General features: G+C 42.0%; 1 protein-coding gene across 3 annotated transcripts in view; it reads left to right on the top strand.

Annotated features, from left to right (window-relative positions):
• RABGAP1L (RAB GTPase activating protein 1 like) overlaps positions 1-20,432 on the top strand; it is a 277,604-nt gene that overhangs the window by 48,732 nt on the left and 208,440 nt on the right. For all 3 annotated transcript variants that reach the window (XM_054165303.1, XM_054165304.1, XM_054165305.1), the window contains exons 12-13: positions 8,908-9,001; positions 14,403-14,553. In XM_054165303.1, coding sequence (XP_054021278.1) covers positions 8,908-9,001; positions 14,403-14,553 — 245 coding nt within the window. The remainder of the gene's footprint in view (positions 1-8,907; positions 9,002-14,402; positions 14,554-20,432) is intronic.

Genomic DNA, 20,432 nt, shown 5'->3' with positions numbered 1-20,432 from the left:
TAGAACCACAGAACCAGGTTGGAAAGGACCTTTAAGATCATAGAGTCCAACCATTATTGTTCTTCTTGGTTTTTACTCTCTTTATATGCGCTGCACTTGCTGCCAAATTAATTTGTCTTCAAGTAAATTACATAACTTAGATATAATCAGAAGGTTCTTGTGAGCAGAATTCAATGCAAGGCTTCTTTGTTCATATTCATACATCTGTATTTTTCTGCTCTTCCCTCTAAATTAGGAAATATACTGAGGATTGTAATTCCATAAGTGTATAATTTGGAATGCATTTTGAAATCTTTTTTTTTTTCTCTTTATCAAAATAATCTGTAAGGCACTGAAATGGATTTCATAACTTTGTTTCAGTCTTGCCTTTCCTGGCAAAGCTATAGTTCATGCTCTGTAATTTCCTGTTCTATTATAAATGGAAACTGGCTTTTTTTGATGGCCTTTCTCTTTTATCTAGGATGTATAGAATGATTCCATGTCAGGAACATCTATATCTTTTTGCCCTGATAATACGCTGCCAACTTCAGCTCCCCCTTCATTTTTGTTCTTCTCCTGCAAAAAATCAAACTTCTTATTTTTGAAGTATTCCCATTCTATTCCCACCTTTCTTCATGACCTAATTTCCTTCTTCAGGCTGCTTCAACTACATTATTTTTCAGTTCCACCTACTCTTCCATTTCACTTGTAACAGCTTCTCAATTAACACTCATTAAAATTTTTTTTCTTCTTCCCATCAATGCTCCAATCCCACCTGTTCATTTTTATCTGCTCTATTAACGTGTTTCTACTGGCTTTAGGATGTGCTTCGCTTTTATATTTCAGCTCTCTGAAACAACGGTAGAATTTTCCGCCGTATCTGCCTGATTTGTTAACTAACAGTGGGTTTGACATGTTGTATGTCAGGTGATCTAGTAGATTCCTTTAAGGAGAGCTGAACTTCTTGGACCATGAGAGTGGTGAAGCCCTGGAATGGGTTGTCCAGGGAGGTGGTTGAGGCCCCATCCCTGAAGGTGTTTAAGACCAGGGTGGATGAGGCTCTGGCCAGCCTGATCTAGTGTGGGGTGTCTCTGCCCATGGCATTGGGGTTGGAACTAGATGATCCTTGTGGTCTCTTCCAACCTTGACTGATACTATGAAAAGCAGCTGTGTAGCTATAGAGTTGGTGTTAAATGTGGATGAGGGGAGTATTGTTCAAAGGGATGTTTTTAAAGTAAGATGCAGGGAAAAAGCCCACTCAAAAAGGCCCACTCCAAAATAAAGTAACCTTCTTGCACTGGCAAACAGGAAGATTAAAAACATGCAAGCATATTTAATACCTTAGTTTTTAGTTGGCATGAAGAAGAGTTATTAACTGGAATCTTATTTCCTCAAACCAGAAATGGAAATTAGCAATAACTATAACAAATTACTTGTGTTATAAAGACTCTGTTAAGTATGTTAAGTATCTGATCAGAGGAACATCTGTGCTATTGGCTTCTTTTTGAGTTGGTGTCTCAAGGTATTTTGTTAGTCTCTGCACAGCTTGTCTGTGCTGCTGTGGATACCTTTGAGGTGCTCCATGTTCTGTATCTGTGTGTGGGGTCAAAGGCCTTGTGCTATCAGGATAAATGAGTGGAAAGAAGAGGCAAAGATTTTATGTCTCTGTGTTCATATTTGTTTGGGTTTTTTATTTCTTTTTTTCTGTGGGACATTGGTTTATAATGAAGAGTTTCTCTATGTGTAGTTCTTCTGTTCTGAACACTTGATGCCTCAGTATCTTGTTTGAGTACTTCTCATCAAGAAAAAACACAGACCTGGTAAAGGGAAAAATCAGATGTGATTGGAAGTCTGGACAATGTGTTCTCTGAGGAAAGTGGCAAAGAATTGTAAAGAAGAAAGAATAAAGACAAATATAGGGCAATGAAACTGATGAAGGCTTGGGAGATCACATCTTAAAGAGGAGAGGCCGAGGGAGCAGGGATTATTTAGCCTGAAGAGGAGGAGGCTGGCGGGAGACCTCATTACCCTCTACAACTCCCTGAAAAAATGTTGGAGTGAGGCTGGTGATGGCCTCTTCTCCTAAGTAACTGAGGATGGGAGAAGAAGAAATGGCCTTGTGTTCCACCAGGGGAGATTTAGGTTGGATATTAGGAAGAATTTCTTTCTTGCAAGACTTACCAGGCATTGGACCAGGCTGCCCAGGGAGGTGGTGGGGTCCCCATCCCTGGAGGTGTTAAGAAAACGATATGGTCTAGTGGTCATGGAGGTGTTGGGTAGAAGGTTGGACTTCATGATCTTAGAGGTCTTTTCCACCCTTAATAATTCAATAATGTTTTTGGAAGTGAGATGTGCTAAAATTGTATTCCATGTTGACTCTGTTTAGGAGAAAAAAGTAATTGACATAAATTGCAGGTAGAAAGAATTTGGCTTGAACTGAGAGATGTAGTCCATAGAGTAAAAGTAATGGAGTCCTCGGAATGAGCTGCCTAGGGAGGTAATTGGAGGTTTATAGGGTTAGATCAGACAAGTATCTGCAGGGGACTGTATGATCAAGACCTGTGTTGTCTTTGTTTGAGTTAAAAAGTAAGGCCTTGAATAACCTGGTGGAGCTGTCTTGTAAGGTTCATCTTAATCACTCTGTTGCTATCTTGGGAGATAGTCAAAGCTTGTCATGGCTTTACAGTGTTCCAACTATGTATAGCCATTTTGCTGCATAGGGTGCTTTTCTGTGGCACTTTTGTCAATTACAAATACTTCATTAAACCAAACTAAAAACCCAAACATATGCCCCTCTAGGCCGAAATAACCTTACTGCCATTTCATATCAAAGGCAATTGTTGTCATTCTGAAAGCTGTATTTGTTTCCCTTTAAAAACAGTTTTTGATGCTCTTCCAGATCAGACTAAATCCAAAGAGGTGCCTCTGCTATGTAGAAGTTGAGCCACATTGGGAAGTGTCTCCTAAACAATTAGTTGGCAAGAGTAATGAGCCTTAGTTTATTTTGCTGAAGTGCTAAGAGGTCATTCTTACCAACAATCATACCTCTGCAAGTTGGAGTCTGTGTATAAAAGGGAGAGGGGGAAGTAATAATGCAGCCTAGTCCACAGAGTATTGCTACATGGCAAATGTTAGTGCTGGGCCACTTAAATTATTTACTATGTGAGCAGACTGTTCAGAATAGGGCACAAGGAATTGTATTTTATCTAAGGAGTGTTTCTAGATGGAGTAGGCACAGAATTAGATATCTCCAGTAGGCTGCCAATCTTCTCTTCAGTTAGATTCAGTTTGTTCTTGAATGTCCCTAGGGATTTCTGAAAGAGCCCATTTCTGTGTTTGTCTGTAGGTATGCTAACAAAACAGACAATGTGCAAAACCTGTCAGCCAGAGATCCTTCCCCAACCCACATGGTAGCTGTACAGGTTTCCATCTTTATCTCATGAAAATGGCTAATGTCCAGAAGAAGAAAAACAAATGCCGTTGGGCCAGAAGGAGAATCTGAATAGGCCTCACCTCAGTCCATGAGACTGCTTATGGAGCAAATACTCCCCCAAAACTGTGACCCCCTTGCTTTCTGTGATAAGGTGTCCGGTGCTGTGAATAAGGAATGAGTGGTGGATGCTGTGTGCTTTGATTTTAGCAGGGACTCCATCACTGTATCTCACATTGTCCTTATTTAATCAATGAGATAGGGACTGGATAAGTGAAAAATAATGTGGTTGGAAGGTTGGCTGGACTGCTGGGATGAAAGAATCAATCACTGGTGCGAAGTCCAGCTGGCAGCCAGCAAGTGGTGGTATCTTTCAGGGATCAGTGTTGGGATCAATGCTGTTAAATGTCTTTATTAATCATCTGTGTGGTGGGACAGAATGCACCCTCAGCAGGTTTGTGGACGAAAACTTGAGGGGTGGTCTATAATACTTGAAGGCAGTACTCCTACTTAGAGAGACTTGGACAGGCTGGAGAATTGCACAGGCAGGAACCTCATGAAACTCAACAAAGGCAAGTGCAAAGCCCTGCACCTGTGGTAGAATAACCCAACAGGAGAACACAGGCAGGATGCGAACCAAGAAGAAAGCTGCTTTTGCAGAAGAGATCCAGCAGGCAAAAAAGCTGAAAATGAGCCAGCATTGTACCCTCAGAACAGCACAGGCCAAGCACACCCTGGGCTGTGTCAGCAGGAATCAAGCCAGCAGGTCCTCTATTCAGCACATGCAAGGCTGCGTTTGGGTACTGGGTCCACTTTTGGGCTCCCTGTGGTGCAAGACAGGTATCAATACACTGGTGCAGATAACAGGAACAAGATTGAGGGAACTGAGTTTAGTGCAGGCTGGAGAAGAAAATGCTTAGAGGGGTGTGGTGTCTACTGGTACATCAGAGGACTTGGAACCAGGGACTTCTGAGAGGTGCACAACTCAGAGGCTGAAAGGCAAGACACCAGACACAAGTTGGACACCTGGGAAATTCTGTTTAGGCAAAAGGATGGTTTTGGTAGGTTGGTTTGTTATTAAACCATGAACATGGTCAAATAGTGCAACAGATTGTCAGAGAGAGTCTGCAATCTCCTTTCTTGAAAGTGTTCAAAAACTATCCTCTCACTCAGGTCTGAGTGACCTGATCTAACTAGAGCTACTTGGAGTAGGAGATTGGACTAGGTGATCTCCAGAGGTCTCTTCCAGCCTGTAACATTTTATGCTGGTGCTGTGCAGAGCAATAATTACTCTGAAAGTGCAATCCATCAAAGGTTGCTCTGAATTTAGGGAACTGGTTCATGAGGCATGCACGAAGTGAGGCTTTTGTGAATTTTGTGAAACACATTGCAATTCAGAATAAACAAACAAAAACCTGAGAGGTTTACTGTTAGCTCTAAGTGCTCCTAAAGGCTGTTTGTGTATACACACATTTACAACACAGCTCGCTTGAGATGTTCTCCATCCTCCTCTCATTCTGTCCAGCTGAAAGGCTCAGGCAGGTTAGGGCAAAGAAAGGAGGGAGGGTGAAGTAGGCAGTACATTTAGAGGAGGGCATCTGTGGCATTCCCAGCAGAGTAAGGGTGGATAAAATCATGCTGTGGCTAATGGATTCCGTAGAATGGTTTGGGTTGGAAAGGACCTTAAAGATCCTCTAGTTCTAACCCCCTGCCATGGGTAGGGACACCTACTAGACCTGGTTGCTGAAGGCCACATCCAACCTGTCCTTGAACACTATAGAAAGTGGAAGAAAATGTATAAAAGTACACCCTGGAAGAGATATCTACAGTTAAGTAACCCTTTCACAGCCTCTTTTATTTATTATTTCTTTTCCTTCATTTATACCTAAGTCCTTATACAGGTTGGGCTATGTAAATTGTCTTCAGAGTGGAAACAAGGTGGAGATTTTTAAAGCTGTTTATTCTCTCTCCTTTGCCCTGTTCTATTTTGAAGTTTGACGTTAGCATCTTTTGAAAGGGAGCATATGGCATTTCTAATTAAGGCCCATGATTTTCTGACATATAACTGAATAATACATTCCAAATACTGTTAAGCCTTCCAGATGAAAGAACTTTCCAGGCTGAAGCACTGAAGCTTTGTGAGCTATTTTGCCAGAGTGTGTATGCTGTGTAACACTGATCTCCTTAAGAACCTCAAGGAATTTTGCATACAATCCCAGTGCAGGGAGAAAAGGAGGGGGTTGTGTCTTTTGTCTGATCTTGGCAGGTTTGGGTCAGATAACAGCTTGTGTGCTTTGTTCCTGAAAGTATTCAGTGTAGCTTCGCTTCTAAATGTTTTCATCTGGCTGGGGATTTAATTCATCTCTATCAGATTTTGTTTCAGACCATAAGATTGGTTTGTGTCTCTTCACCAGTGGCTCTTGCAGAAATGCACTGTAGCTCTTCAGTGTCTCCAAAGCAATTCAAATATCTCCTTTTAGAATTTGCTGCCATTGTGTCTACCTTTACCTTCAGTGTGTGAAACTTTCCTGAACTGATGATTTAGGATAGGTTTCTGGTGTGAGCCAGTTTTCTTGAGATCCTCAATATGTACCAGTATCATGAGAAGGAGTTTGAGGTGTCGGTGACAAACTCACCATGACCCATCAGTGATCACTTGCCGCCCAGAGGGCAACTACATACTGGGCTGCATCAAAAAGAATTGTGACCAACAGGATGAGGGAGGGGATTCTGCCCCTCTACTCTGCTGAGCCCCCCCACGTGGACTGCTGTGTCCAGACATGGAACTGTTGGAGCAGGTCCCAGAGAAGGCCAGAAAGATGATCAGAGGGCTGGTGGGGAGATTCTGTTGGAAGTAGGGGCTGTTCGGCCTAGAGAAGAGAAGGCTCCAGGGAGACCTTATAGGGGCTTTTGAGTACCTGTGAAAGGGGCCTACAAGAAAGCCAGAAAGGGACTTTTTACAAAGGCCTGTAATGATGAGAGAGAATAGATTGAAGCTTCAGGGGGGGAGATGTAGACTGGAGATTAGGAATAAATTCTTTCCAGTGAGGGTGGTGAGACCCTGGAACAGGTTGCCCAGGGAGGCCATGGATGCTCCCTCCCTAGAGGTGTTTAAGGCCTGGTTGATCAGTCAGGCCTAGTGGAAGGTGTGCCCATGGAGGGGGGGTGGTTTAGAGCTAGATGACAATTAAGGTCACTTCCAAGCCAAACCATTCTATGAATGTCTGAATCATTAACATGTACCTTGTGTCTCTGAATGATGAGTGTACTCAGTCTAGAGAAGATTGCCTCAAAATTTCTTTCCTTATTTTCATGGGAAGTAGAATGGCTGCGTTTATAACCAGTCTCTTGCACCCAGTTAGGCAGGTCAGCAGAGGAGAGAATTTAAAGCATGTAATCCATTTAATTGCTTTACTTTAACTTTTTTTTTAGTTATTACCAGGACTGGGTGGTGAGGAGTTTTGCCTCTAATCTATTTTTGCTGGTTTAAAAATCAAAGGGGAATTGAGTTTTCAAATACATTTCTCCAATTGGAATGTAATGGTTTCCTTTTGTTACTGGCAAACTTTGATAGTGATGCTAATTTGTGGTTAAAATTATAACTTAGAGTGGTTTAGATCTTTACATTTCCATCTTTAGATCTAGTGAATATATGCAAAAGATTGGAAACCTTAAAATCAAGGTTCCTGTAGATTCATGAGGAATGTGGGTGTTGGTTTTGGTTTGGTGGTTTGGGTTTTTTTTAATCTAAGGGGAAGTATTTAAATGCAGGTTGGTCTTGTATTTGGGGTCCTGTCAGCTTGTACAAATTGAATCACAGAATCATTTTAGTTGGAAAAGACCTTTAGGATTATCAAGTCCAATCATTAACTCAGCAGTGCCAGGTCACTACTAAACCATGCCCCTCAGCACCACATCTACACAGCTTTAAAATCCCTTCAGGGATGAGGACTCCACCACTGTCCTGGACAGCCTGTTCCAGGCTAGAGGCTTTCATTAAGCCAACGTTCAATTTGAAATGCAAAGAGATTTCTGGTATGTACTCTCTTCTCTTAGGGCAGCATTTTTGCTGTTAATCGTCCTTGAAATGCAGTAGATGCTGTCTTTGTCCTCACCGTTCATTGTCAAATTCAAGCACTGGTGATATTTTTATTAATGACTTGTATTTGACAGTTGCTGAGACTGTACATTAGAAATGGGTAATTGAAGTGAGAACGACAAGGGTCGGGATTTAAGAGGATAATTATGCAAGTACTGAAGATCCTCCTCTACCTGAACTACTACCATTGTCTACATAAAGTTGGAGGTCAAGTGTTTAATACTTTTTAGCTTCATTTTTTTGTTTCATTTTTAGCTTCTTGAGACAGCTCAGTTTATAGGAAAGAGTGGCCTTGGAGACCTTGTAACATCTAAACTCTCCATAGTTCCAGAGGCCTCTGAGGATAATGGGGCTGTTGCATTGTCCTCTTTTAGGTTGTGCATAGTAAAAGAGCTGAGAATTGGAGCCTTGTCAGTGTTTAACATTGTGGACATGGTTAGCACTGTGGACATGTTAATTTGTAGCAGTATTTTATTCAGATAAAATTGGAAACATCCACATAGCTGCAAAGCCACATTCACATGAGAAGCCGCTCTACACAGTCTCTGCAGCTCTGTGTGATCACACGCCTAGAGCCATGAGACACTGGGAAACTGGATGGTTACTTGGGTTGGGTGGTTATTTGAGCACACTGTGCCAGGCTCCCATTATCCCTTCTGGTGGTGTTGTTATTCATTTAATGACATATCTCTCTCCATAACCATTTCAATAGTTCTGAGGTTTCTTTTCCATTTGGGACAGTTTTTTCTGTTCCATGCAACATGTCATGGTGTTGTTTTTACAGCTCACCTGTGAACTTGTTTCACTTTAAAAAAGTGACTTTGTGGCTCTGAGGCTTCTTGAGCTCAGTTGCACATGAGAGCAGAGCAGCAACGAAGGGATGTGGTGTGATGAAGCAGCATTATCTACTATGCTTCGAAAGAGAATTCCCTTTATGTGAAGGCTGGAGTGGATGTGACTTGTAGATAATAATGCATTGTGAGATTTCATTACACAGAGAGCTGACAGCCTTGAAGCTTTTCTCACAGTAAAGCTCTTCTAGTTCCCAGCCCCTTTTCCTGTGGCAGCACTGTGAATTACTCCCTAGTCTTGTACCTTTGAACTTGGTGGTGACGTTATTAATACACTTGTTTTGTCAAGTCTGCTAAACATTCTTTATGGTTCCACTAATATTTCCTATGTTTTTGTGGTGTTAAAACTGATACATGAGAAGATTTTGTCTGAGACCTATATGTATGAACCTTCAGTATCTGTTCTCCTTAGTAAATCTCTGCATGCTTTTGTTTCTTTTTTTTTCTGTCTTTTTTTTCCTCTTTTTTTTCTTTTCTTTTTTTTTTTCTTCTTTTTTCTTCTTTTTTTTTTTTCTTTCTTTTTTTCTTTTTTTTCTTTCTTTTTGCAGAGAGTGATAATGAGCTCTCCAGTGGCACTGGTGATGTGTCAAAGGATTGTCCTGAGAAGATTTTGTATTCCTGGGGAGAATTACTGGGCAGATGGTAATACTTCATTTCTTAAATTTAAGTACTAACCTTTCCTTTGTTTATGAGACTGTATGCTCTTGAGCAGCAGGTTTTGCATTCTTCAGCTTACACAGTTTAAAAACTGAAATATAGAACCCACTGAGGTGTGTTTTTTAAACCTTGTTTAAGAGGGACTAGTAAGTGCACTTATTTTAGCCTGTGCTTGTATGACAGTTCTCTCCCCAATGTCTTGTTTCATTCAATGTTTGGGAAAAGGCTCTGTGGACACCTTATAGCAGCCTGAAAGGGCCTACAAGAAAGCTGGAAAGGGACTCTTCACAAGGGCTTGTAGTGATAGGATGAGGGGGAATCAATTGAAGCTTGAGGAGGGGAGATACAGACTGAATATTAGGAATAAATTCTCTGCAGTGAGGGTGGGGAGACACTGGAACAGGTTATCCAAGGAGATTGTAGATGCCCTCTCCCTGGAGGTATTCAAGGCGAGGTTGTAGGAGGCCTTGAGCAACCTGGTCTAGTGGGAGGTGTCTGTGTCCATGGCAGGGGGTTTGGAACTAGATGATCTTTAAGGTCCCTTCCAACTGAAACCTTTCTGTGAACCTGTGAGTATGTCCATGGATGCTCGTGCTGCACGTGTGAGCCTCCAAATGCAGAACTTTCTGGCCATCTGTCTTTTTTTGGGCTGGATGTTAAGTTTTCCCAAAACTCAGTGCCCCTTAGTACTAGGATAGAAAAGACAGAGCAACTCCAATCTGTCCTAAGCCTTTTGTACTAGCTGACTTACATGGATTGGTTTATTTGTTTAGAAGCACTCTTTTGTTTTTCTTAATTTTTAAAAAATGTTCTATGTGTAAGCACTTGAAAAGAAATTCTAGAAAGAACTTGATCTGCCCTGAAACTGTTTCTGTTGGAGAGTAAAATGAAGAATATTTGTAAGCCTAGAGTATGTTCTCAACAGTGTTATTTCTGTGGTTTAATTAAGTGCTTCAATAGCAGCGTACCCTCTGCCAAGAGAGGAACAAGTCTGTGTATTTGCTACCTTATACTATTAGCAGATGCCAGAACCACTTACTTGGTTTTCCCTTTGTAAGTAATAGCTCTTGCTGCCTGAGACAAAAATAATCAGAGGCCCTTAATCAGGCATTGGCAAAGTTTCCTTTTCTTAACTCCAAAAAGAGAGCTGAAAAACACATTAGGAATTCATCTGGGCAATAGTTCTCTTTACTTGGCCACTTTGTAGCTTTGGAGAAACAGCACCTCTTGCTGCTGGCCTCATCTTCATGGTGATCTCATGCAAAGGTGACTGAGCAAGACATCATAAGATTTTATTAAGCTCAGTGGAGCCCTTCCCTCCTGCTTCTTTTTAACTCTTTTGTCAGCCAAGTTTCTGGCCTTAATGAAACATCTTTTCTGAGAAAGCACAGATATTGCATGAAATGATTCTACAAATCTTCTGTCATTTCAGAAAACACTGAGGGAAAGTGTGGAAGGCAGTTGATCCCTAGAGGCAATTGCATTTTCCTCACCTGAAAAGGCTATAAACAGATCTGCTCTTGAGCTCTTTAGGACTTCCCAAAGGCTATTCTAAAAGACATCCCTAGAGAGAGTTTATGAATTGTTAGCAGCTTTATACCTGGCACTCCAAACCACTAAGGAAGGCTATCCCTAGTCCTTTCTGAGCAGGTTTGTTTCACTCTGCATTGCATTTATGTTGAAAGATGCTGCTTTTTAAATTGGTACTTTTAATTTTATCTGTCAGGTGATTATTTTATGTTAAACTTTTGCCTGTGACAATTATCTGGACTCCTGTGGATAAGCTTGCTGAAGTAAAGAAAAATAACACCCACAGTTCATTATCTCAAGTTTCACAGAATCACCACGGTTGGAAGAGACCTTAAAGATCATCAAGTCCAATCTGTCACCACAGACCCCATGACTAAACCATGGCACCAAGTGCCACATCCAATCCCCTCTTGAACACCTCTAGGGATGGTGACTCCACCACCTCCCTGGGCAGCCCATTCCAATGACAAATGACTCTCTCAGTGAAGAACTTTCTCCTCACCTCGAGCCTAAACTTCCCCTGGTGCAGCTTGAGACTGTGTCCTCTTGTTCTGGTGCTGGTTGCTTGAGAGAAGAGACCAACTCCCTCCTGGCGACAACCACCCTTCAGGTAGTTGTAGAGAGCAGTAAGGTCTCCCATGAGCCTCCTCTTCTCCAGGTTTCCTGCAACCAACTATTTCTTCGAGTTAGTCAAGCACCCTATTGAGACAAAGCATTTAAGACTTCTGGAGTAAACTACTTTGAAGTCCTAACATAACTTACTCACTTAACTCAGAGAATCATTTAGTAGTTAAAACACCTTAGTTAAAAATGGGAGGAGATACGGAAGATCCCAGCGAGCCAGAAGACTTGCAGTAGCAAACATTTTCTTTAGGACACTCTTAAGCAGTATTCATTTTTAAGACAAATCCAAGTGTATAAAGTACTTGAATTCCTGAACAGCATTTTTTACCTTTAAAGGGCAAAACTTGGAAAGAGTAACAGATGAAAAATGGTTACGGTTTGAAAAGTAAAAATAGAGTGAAACAAAATCTTCTGGTGTGTTGCAAACTGCAGCATATGCTAGTGGAATATCTGTGCACTGGCTAAACAAAGTAAATAAACAAAAATTAACATTTCCACTTGGATAAGTGGTGTGCTGATTTGTCTCTTGGATGAAGCATTCCTTGCATTTTAATTTGTGTTTGTCATTTCATTTAAATGTCACTGTAGCCAAAAGGACTGACTCAGCAGAAACAGTGCTCCAAGAGTCTCCTTCAGACATGGAAACAGGGATAAGAGAATTTTCCAGGAAGAGACAATAAGCTGTTGGAAAGCACTGCAAGATTTTAAGATTTATTTTACTATTTAGTGCATCCTCAGCATTAAAGTTGTTATTTCAAGCTGAGCTAGTTTAGCTGAGTACTGAAGTATTTCTGATGCAGTTTGTTGTTGATTTGTTTCCTTTTTTTTTTTTTTTGGAGTAGCAGTGATCAATAACAGTCTTTGATCAGAAATAGTTATTTTTCAAGTTGGAGCCTAGTCTGTGCCATCCCTATTCTCTGTCCTTGCTCTTTGATGTTCTAAAATGATCTCTTTGAAATACAGCACTTTGTAACTAATTAAAGATGTCAGCACCCGTGAATGACCCATTTTTTCCCACGTGCTAAAGGATAAGGCTAGAATAAGCTTTTACTTTATGCTTTTGTTCTGTCACAGTTTGGCCAAGCAGGTGTCAGAAGGTGTGTAGGAATGTGAGGTGCCTGGGCTTCTCACAAAGAAGGGAAAAAAATGTATATTTGTTCGCTATTGTGGAATACAGAGCAAGGATTATTAATCACAGGATCACAGAATTGTTCCTGTTTGAGACCCCTAAGGTCATGGAGTACAACTTTCAACCTAAGACCACCATGGCCATTAAACCATGTCCTGAAGTGCCCTGTCCACACGTTTCTTGAGCACCTCAAGGGACAGTGACTCCACCACCTCCCTGGGCAGCCTGTTCCAATGCCTGATCACTCTTTCAGCAAAGAAATTTTTCCTAATGTCCAACCTCAACCTCTCCTGGCAGAAGTTCTGGCCACTTCCTCCTGTTCTGTCACGGGTTGCTAGGGAGAATATCATCCTTGTACTACAGGAAAAGGAAATTTGTTTAGAGCACCTTTTAAATTTAAAACATTTGTAGTAATCTGTTCACATCTTAATGACCTGTTTGAAAGAATGAGTGCTCTAAACATTTGCTTTAAGTGGAGGGTCAAATTGCAGGTTGTTCAATTTAATCACAGCTTGCTAGCTTTTGGCTCAACTGCCACTCTTAACGGTTCTTCTGCCAGAGGAGCTGAAAATCCTAACAATGGTCAAAGCTGCAACAGGGCGAAGCACTTCCCACATCAGAGGTATAGAGTCAATTCGTGTAGCTTTGTTGCTTGCATTGCTCTGAAAATTGCCATGATAAGTCAAAGCAAGGATTAATCAAGATCAGTAAACAGTTATGTCAGAAAGGACTTTCAAACATCTTTGCCTGGGAGCTCTGCCACACTGTGCATGTGCAGTGATTTGACCTTAAATCTATGGACTAAGGGTCTGGGTTATTGAAGGCATATCTAGTATTTAACCTGGCTGAATATCCCCTTTTTAATGTACTGTATCCCAGCATTTGCAGGATTAATCACACAGTGATTAATAGTCCCTCCCCAGCCTTCTTGTAGCCCCCTTCAGGTACTGGAAGACTGCTCTAAGGTCTCCCAAGAGCCTTCTCTTTGCCAGGCTGAACAACCCCAACTCTCTCAGCCTGTCCCCACAGGAGAGGTGCTTCCACCCTCTGATCACTTGTATGGTGATCTGCTCCTCTGGATCTGCTCCAGCAGTTCAATTTCCTTCTCATGCTGGAGACACCAGAACTGGACTTAGTACTCCACGTGGGGGTCTCATGAGAGCAGAAGAGAGGCAGAGTATCCTCTCCCTGTCCTACTCTCACTGCTTTTGATGCAGCTGCCTTCTGGACTGCTAGCAACTATTGCTGGCTCATGGTGAGTTTGTCGTTAACTGACAGTCCTCCTCCAGACTGCTCTTTCGAGCACTCCTTGCCTATCTTACATTTATGCTTGGGATTGCCCTGACCCAGGTGTAGGACATTATACTTGGCCTTGTTGAACTTCATGAGGTTAGTTTGGGCCCATCATTCAAGCCTGTCCAAGTCCCTCTGCATAAAACAAGTCATCCTGCAGTTGCCTTTCTGCTTTTCTTGGTGTGTGTACAAGCAGACAGTAAGGCACTGGCTCAGCTAAGAGGCAGATTCATTTGGAGTGGGGGGATTTTACTGAGGGTGCAAGTGTTCCTGCTTTGTGGGACTTTCTGCATATTCTTGGTGTCAAGTGAAAAACTGGAGCTTTAGGCTTCATGTTAATACTCTTAAAAATGTTTATTTGTTTTCCAAATTCTGTTTCTCTGTATATCTTAGGCTGTTTTTAATTTCCTGATGTTAACTAAAGCTAAATGTATGTGTTGGACAAATATTTAAATGGAATTGTCTGCACAGATGGCATAGTATTCTCTTTCAATTCAGACTGTCTTCATTAGCCAGCTTAGTTCAGTTTCTGCAATTTTGTTGGTTTAATGTCCATTAATTCCTCTGTACCTGGAGAACTTGGGTATCAGTACATTTTGCCTGTGCTTCATACTGTAAATCCTTGCAGAATGTTTCCTTACCATCTGACAAATATACATTAGCATAACCAGTGGCAGAAAACTTACCTTGCCAGTTGCTGATTCTGCTTTTCAGATCAATACTAGAAAGTTTAAAAACTCTTTATAGTTTCTGTCTATTTTGGCTTCTGTAGCTGAAGTGTAATAGGCAAATGATTGTCTTGTTTCTCAGGCACAACAATCTTGTGGTGAGACCAAATGGATTATCTACGCTGGTGAAAAGCGGTGTGCCAGAAGCACTAAGGGCAGAGGTTTGGCAGCTGCTGGCAGGATGCCATGACAACCAGGCAATGCTGGATAAATACAGAGTTCTCATCACAATGGTAAGGGAGCTGATTTTTCTTCTTTATTTTTTTTTCTGTTTGTTTGGGGTTTGGTTGTTAGTTAGGGGGGTTTTTGTTTTACTTTGTTGGTGGTGCTGGTGGTGCTGTTGGCTTTGTTCTCCATTGGTTGAAATGAATTCTGCTGAGCAGCAGTTTTATTCAGTGGCAAGGCAGTAAAGGGGTGAAACAATTTGACGTGTTTTAAGCAGCTGAAATGGTGATTGGGCAACGTTACCTCCTGCCAAGGATACCTGCTGGATGGCATTAACAATAGAAATTGCTGACCTATATCTGCAGTAATGTTTGACATTTAGCTTTCTGTTCCCTTGCTGTGATGATGAGAAGCACATCAGCTTGTTGTTCAGGTGTTTGATTGATTGGGGATTTTTTTAAAAATAAACTGAACTTAATTGTTTTATTTCTTCCACAATTTCTGATTCAGGTTACTTTTATAAACTCAAATTCATAATTCACTTCCCCCCCCCCCCCCCCAGCAGTTTGTTCTCTCTATGCCTTAATTTTCTCTTCTTTAAAAAACCCTCAGACCAGCCAACCAACCAAAACTTCACAAAGTTGGATACCTCTTGTGTTGTTGTTGATGTTAAAAAAGAAAGATAAGTCCATTTTTACCCAGCAGAAAAGCAGCCTTCTTGCTGTATGGGTGTTTTGAGAGGAGAATCCTTTTGGGAATCTCTTCCCATACAGCATCGTCAGTGCATTCAGGAAACAGTATAAGAAGTCTGCACAGATGTTCCAGACGTAGCTGTGATTGACAGTGGAGAACCACTGTGCTCTAGTAGTGAAAACTCTGCGGTGTCAGGAGGTCAGCTCAGCACCGGGGGGTACTAAAGTTGTTGTCACTGCAGGGTAGAGGAGAAGCAGCTGTCTCAAAAAATGGTCATGATGGCAGGAACATATGAAGAGAATCCTGTTTGTGGCTCAGAGAAAGTGTTGGATTTGTTCTCTAGGGAATGAATCATCTGTCCATACAGAAGTTCTGGGGTAGTGTTGCTGGTACAAGTTTCCTTTCATAGTTCTGTCACATCTCTTTGGTACTTATCCCCTTAATGTGACCTACCCACTATGCTTGTAAAGTTTAACAGCGTTCCTCGAGTGAGAGCTGTCCTCATGCCTTCTTTCTCCTTTACCACCGAGGAAGGATGTTTTGATAGTGTACACTTTTTTTTCTTTCTGACGTTGTAGCCGGGTTATATTTTCTTTAGAAACCATTCACAGGACATCTGTCAACTGTATGTTGCATCAAAACCGCCTCCGTTATTTTGCTCTTGCTTTCCAAAAGTGAGGAAGATGTTTGTTTCACAGCGGAGGAGGGAGTGGAGAACTTGTAAAATGCAAGCAAGCTCAGCTTGACGTTGGGGCCTCATGCCTTAAAAATACCTCGCTGCGCTTGGTCGTTGCAGGATAGAAACGTTTCGGTGACGTGTATTCTGGAAGAGGCCATGTCATACAGGATTTAATGTGAAATACTGTTGTTACAGAGTAGGAAATGAAATCCTTTTCTGAACTGAAGCATTTATGCCAACTCAGGGTTTGGTGGTGTGTTTTTTTTGAAGTAAATCACTTTTATTCAAAGACCTCAAAATGTCTTCTTTAGTCTGAACATAACTACCCGCGATCACATCATCTGGCACACCCTGCATGGAAGGCGTCATCGAAAGAAACGAAAAGGAGAGAGTCTGTTCCAAACCAAAGCTAAGGCCCATCTTTAGGAATGCTTAATACTAAGCACTCCAGAAAAACTTGTCAGCTGTTGGTTTTTTTTTTTTTTAATCTGATATTTACATTTGTGAACAAAACTCCTTTCAGTTTCATTGTAATGTGGAATGTGAATTCAGCTGTTTTAGAGGGACACAGACACACATACATACATTATTCTCTGACTCCTCCTAAAAGCTTTTTTGTAGCATTATGTCTGTCAATAATAGCAGGCATGTTAAACATCACAATCATTTGGGTATCTGAAGGGGGCCTACAAGAAGGCTGGGGAGGGACTTCTCAGGATACCAGGTAGTGATAGGACTAGGGGGAATGGAATGAAGGCACAGTGTCAAACGGCCACAGCTGGAGATGGGGAGATTCAGGCTGGATGTGAGGAGGAAGCTCTTCACCGTGAGAGTGGTGAAGCCCTGGAATGGGTTGTCCACGGAGGTGGTTGGGGCGCCGTCCCTGGAGGTGATTAAGACCAGGCTGGATGAGGCTCTGGCCAGCCTGATCTAGTGTGGGGTGTCCCTGCCCATGGCAGGGGGGTTGGAACTAGATGATCCTTGTGGTCCCTTCCAACCCTGACTGATACTATGATACTATGATTGTTCACTCCCTTCTCCTCTACAAAAAAGCAGATCTTATTTCTTTGTTTTCTGCAGTTTGTACACTACTGTCCCAATATACCAACAACATGGACTTTACTTCTTCTGGAATTACTTATTCTCCCCATCAAAAAGAATCCTGGAATCATGCCAATTGGGAAAAAACTTTAAAATCATCGATTCCAATCACTAGATAGCTGTGGTCTTGATTCTTTCAGTTTATACACATGCCTTGACTTTGGTCATTCTGCTTAATGTTCCTGTCATTTGGGCCCTCTTCTGGAAGCTGGATTTTGTTGTGGATGTCTTGTACAACTTCAGTAAGTGTGTGCATTCCTGAGCAGATTTCTATAAGATATTTTTAAGTGATTTGAAGATGGAGAATAAAGAGTGCTAAGATACAGAAAGCAGGTGGTAGAAACGTCTTCCAACTTGGCCCCACCATCTATGTACCTCTTCATACAACTCCCTCTGATGCAGTGCTCTACCTTAAAACACCTCCGTTTTATTGCCTTTCATAACACTCTGCCCATGCTGCTTGATCTCTGAGCTCATTGTAACAGCTCCCACGCTCTTCACACTGCAGCCCTTTCCCCTGCTGGTCATCCAGCCTTACCTGCACTATTTGGCTGAACTGCCAGATGCAGTACCTGAGAAAGAGGGTACCTGGGAAGATCTCTGCACCTGGAATTTTTAAGACAGTTTATATTGGTGCAGCTGGGTCTTTTTTTTTTCTTTTCTTTCTGTCTAGTAAAATAATGTAGCTGAACTATGTCATGTTATAGCAGAATTCTGTAGAGTACTGTAGTAATTGATAGTGTCAGCCAGTACTTGTCAGTAAGGTAAGGAATGGTGGCCAGTTTTCTTCAGTGAGGTTTGGTTTTGAAGGCATCTTAGAATCACAGAATTGTTTTGGTTGGAAAAGACCTCCCAAGATCACCAAGTCCAGCTGTCAACCTAAAACTAACCATGGCCATTAAACCATGTCCTGAAGTGCCATGTCTACACATTTCTTGAACACTTCCAGGGATGGTGACTCCATTACCTCCCTGGGCAGCCTGTTCCAATGCCTGACTACCTTTCAGCAAAGAAAATTTTCCTTGTGTCGAACCTAAACCTCCCCTGGCACAATTTCAGGCCAGTTCTTCTCTTTCAGTAACCTGATACTAGGGAGAAGAGACCAAGCCCCACCTCACTCCAACTTCAGGGAGTTGTGGAGAGCAATGAGGTCTCCCCTCAGCTTCCTCCAGACTAACCAGTCCCAGTTCCCTCAGCCATTCCTCACAAGATCTGTTCTCCAGACCTTCACCAGTTTTGTTGCCCTTCTCTGGACACATCTTTACCATCTTGGATTTCTTTGAGAGCTAAAGGAATTCTTTCCTAAAGAAAGTTTCAGAAGGCTAATTTGAGGAACAGATCCTGAAAACTGTCATTTTACCATCATGGCTGGAATTAATACCATTGAACATGTGAGACCTAATTTATGACTGGGGAACAGAGAGGAATATGTTAAAAAGTGGAACTTCACTGCAGTGTTGCCAGTTACCTCCTGGTGAAACTCTTGCTTGGTAGTAGAGGAGAACTGTATCTCTGTGAGGCCAAAAACACGTTCCTTGTGCTGAACTGAGTGGTAGCAGACTCTCAACACTTAAATTTTCTTTAGAGACTATGATATAGACACATTTGTTGTTCTCTGCCAGTTGCATGCAGATTGTGCATAAGTAGTGTGTTAGACTGGCCAACTCTTATTCACATCACTTAACAACTCTGCTATGCATGTTACTGTCTCCATATCCATCTGTATGCAGAGCTGTGAAATCTGCTGCAGTATTTTTCAGCTAGAGGAGTGTTTTCTTCAGTGTGTTCTGCAGGAGAGAGTAATTTGGGGCTTGATTTAGTGTTTCAGTTCAGCAGAGAAAGCAAAATAAAATCTCTGTCTTATTTAGAAAAATCAATGCCATAGTTATTTTCTCCAGAAGGCATGTCCTCTAGGCCTTCACACTGGAGGTCAGCAGCCTGTCAGGAGTGATCTAGTGAGCTGTGTTTCCTTCCCCAGATCAGAGCATTCACACGCTGAGACATCTCCCACTTCTAGGTGAGTTTGGAGTTCCAGGAGGAAAAGGAGACAGAAACACCTCTGCTCTCCCAAATCCTTTCTTACTGACAAGCACTATCTTGCTGTATCTTGTGTCTCCTGCTGCCTCCCAGCTTGGTGATTATTATGAGCACTTTTGACTGGAGCACAATAGTAGATCTTGCATACAGTTTGAGAGAGTAGGAGTTGTGATTTGGCAGCTGCTTGGTTTCTGACATATATGTAAATCTCTACTGCATAGCAATCAAAATCTGCCTTAGTTACCCTTCTGCCATATGTGCCATGAGGTTTTGACCCCCTTGCATGGAGCACAGAAAAGGAAGGAGAAAATAAAATATACATGCACAGAGATCAATGTGCCCTTATGAATATTGATTGATTTTAAGCAAAATGGCAGAGGCAGATCTTAGTGAGGAAAATCTGCTTTTATAGTCACAGAATCACAGAATGATAGGGGTTGGAAGGGACTCTGGAGATGATCGAGTCCAACCACTCTGCCAAGGCAGGGTCATCTAGAGGAGGTCACACAGGAACACATCCAGGTGGGCTTTGAATGTCTCCAGAGATAGAGACTCCACCACCTCTCGGCAGTCCCGTTCCAGTGCTCCATTACCCTTAAGTGCTTCCTCATGTTTAGGTGGAACTTATGTTCAAGTTTATGCCCATTACCCCTTGTCCTGTCGCTGGGCACCACTGAGCCAGGACTGGTGCCATCACACTGATACCTACCATCTAAATATTTGTAGTAATTTATGAAATCTCCCATCAGTCTTCTGTTTTCTAGACCAAAAAGACCCAATTCTCTTGGCCTTTCCTCATAAGAGAGATGTTCCAGCCCCCCCATCATCTTTGTAGCTCTTTTCTGTGCCCTCTCCAGCAAGTCCCTGTCCTTCTGGAGCTGGGGAGCTCAGACTGGACACAGTATGCCAGATGTAGCCTCACTAGTGCAGAATAGAGTGGCCACACTCTTTATCATAATTCTTGTTCATAATGCTGATGAAGGAGTAATCCCAGTACTCATGTGCAGAGCTTTGGTGAAAGCCTGTCAGGTGCCTTTGCTGGAAGTGCAAGTCAAGTCAATGTAAGTAGAAGGCATGCACCAAGCTCAAGTCTCTTCACTGACAGGGTTTTTTTTCTCCTCCCTACTTGATGTTATTTCATGTTCAGCTTCACTAGTTCCTCTTGAGACTCAGATGAGTTTTTCCAGGACATGTATTTTGAGCTCTGATAAACCAACCAGTGGAAAGCAACAGTTCACCCCATTTACAGCTGAGGTGACTGGCAATTGTCTTTAGCAATAGCTATGCTCCACCTTGTCCCACTCTGCCCCTTTCAGAGTAGGTGTCAGGTACTGTCAGTGTGTAAATCTGCTGTCACTTGATGCCAGTAATAAAGCAACTTGGTGTGTCTGAGTTGAGACAGAATTTTTACTTGGTACATTTTATGCTGCCTATTAC

Source organism: Dryobates pubescens, chromosome 11 (genome assembly GCF_014839835.1).
Source record: "Dryobates pubescens isolate bDryPub1 chromosome 11, bDryPub1.pri, whole genome shotgun sequence".
NCBI lineage: Eukaryota > Metazoa > Chordata > Aves > Piciformes > Picidae > Dryobates > Dryobates pubescens.
The sequence above is the reverse complement of the archived record's forward strand: the minus strand, read 5'-3'. Positions and strand labels throughout refer to the sequence as shown.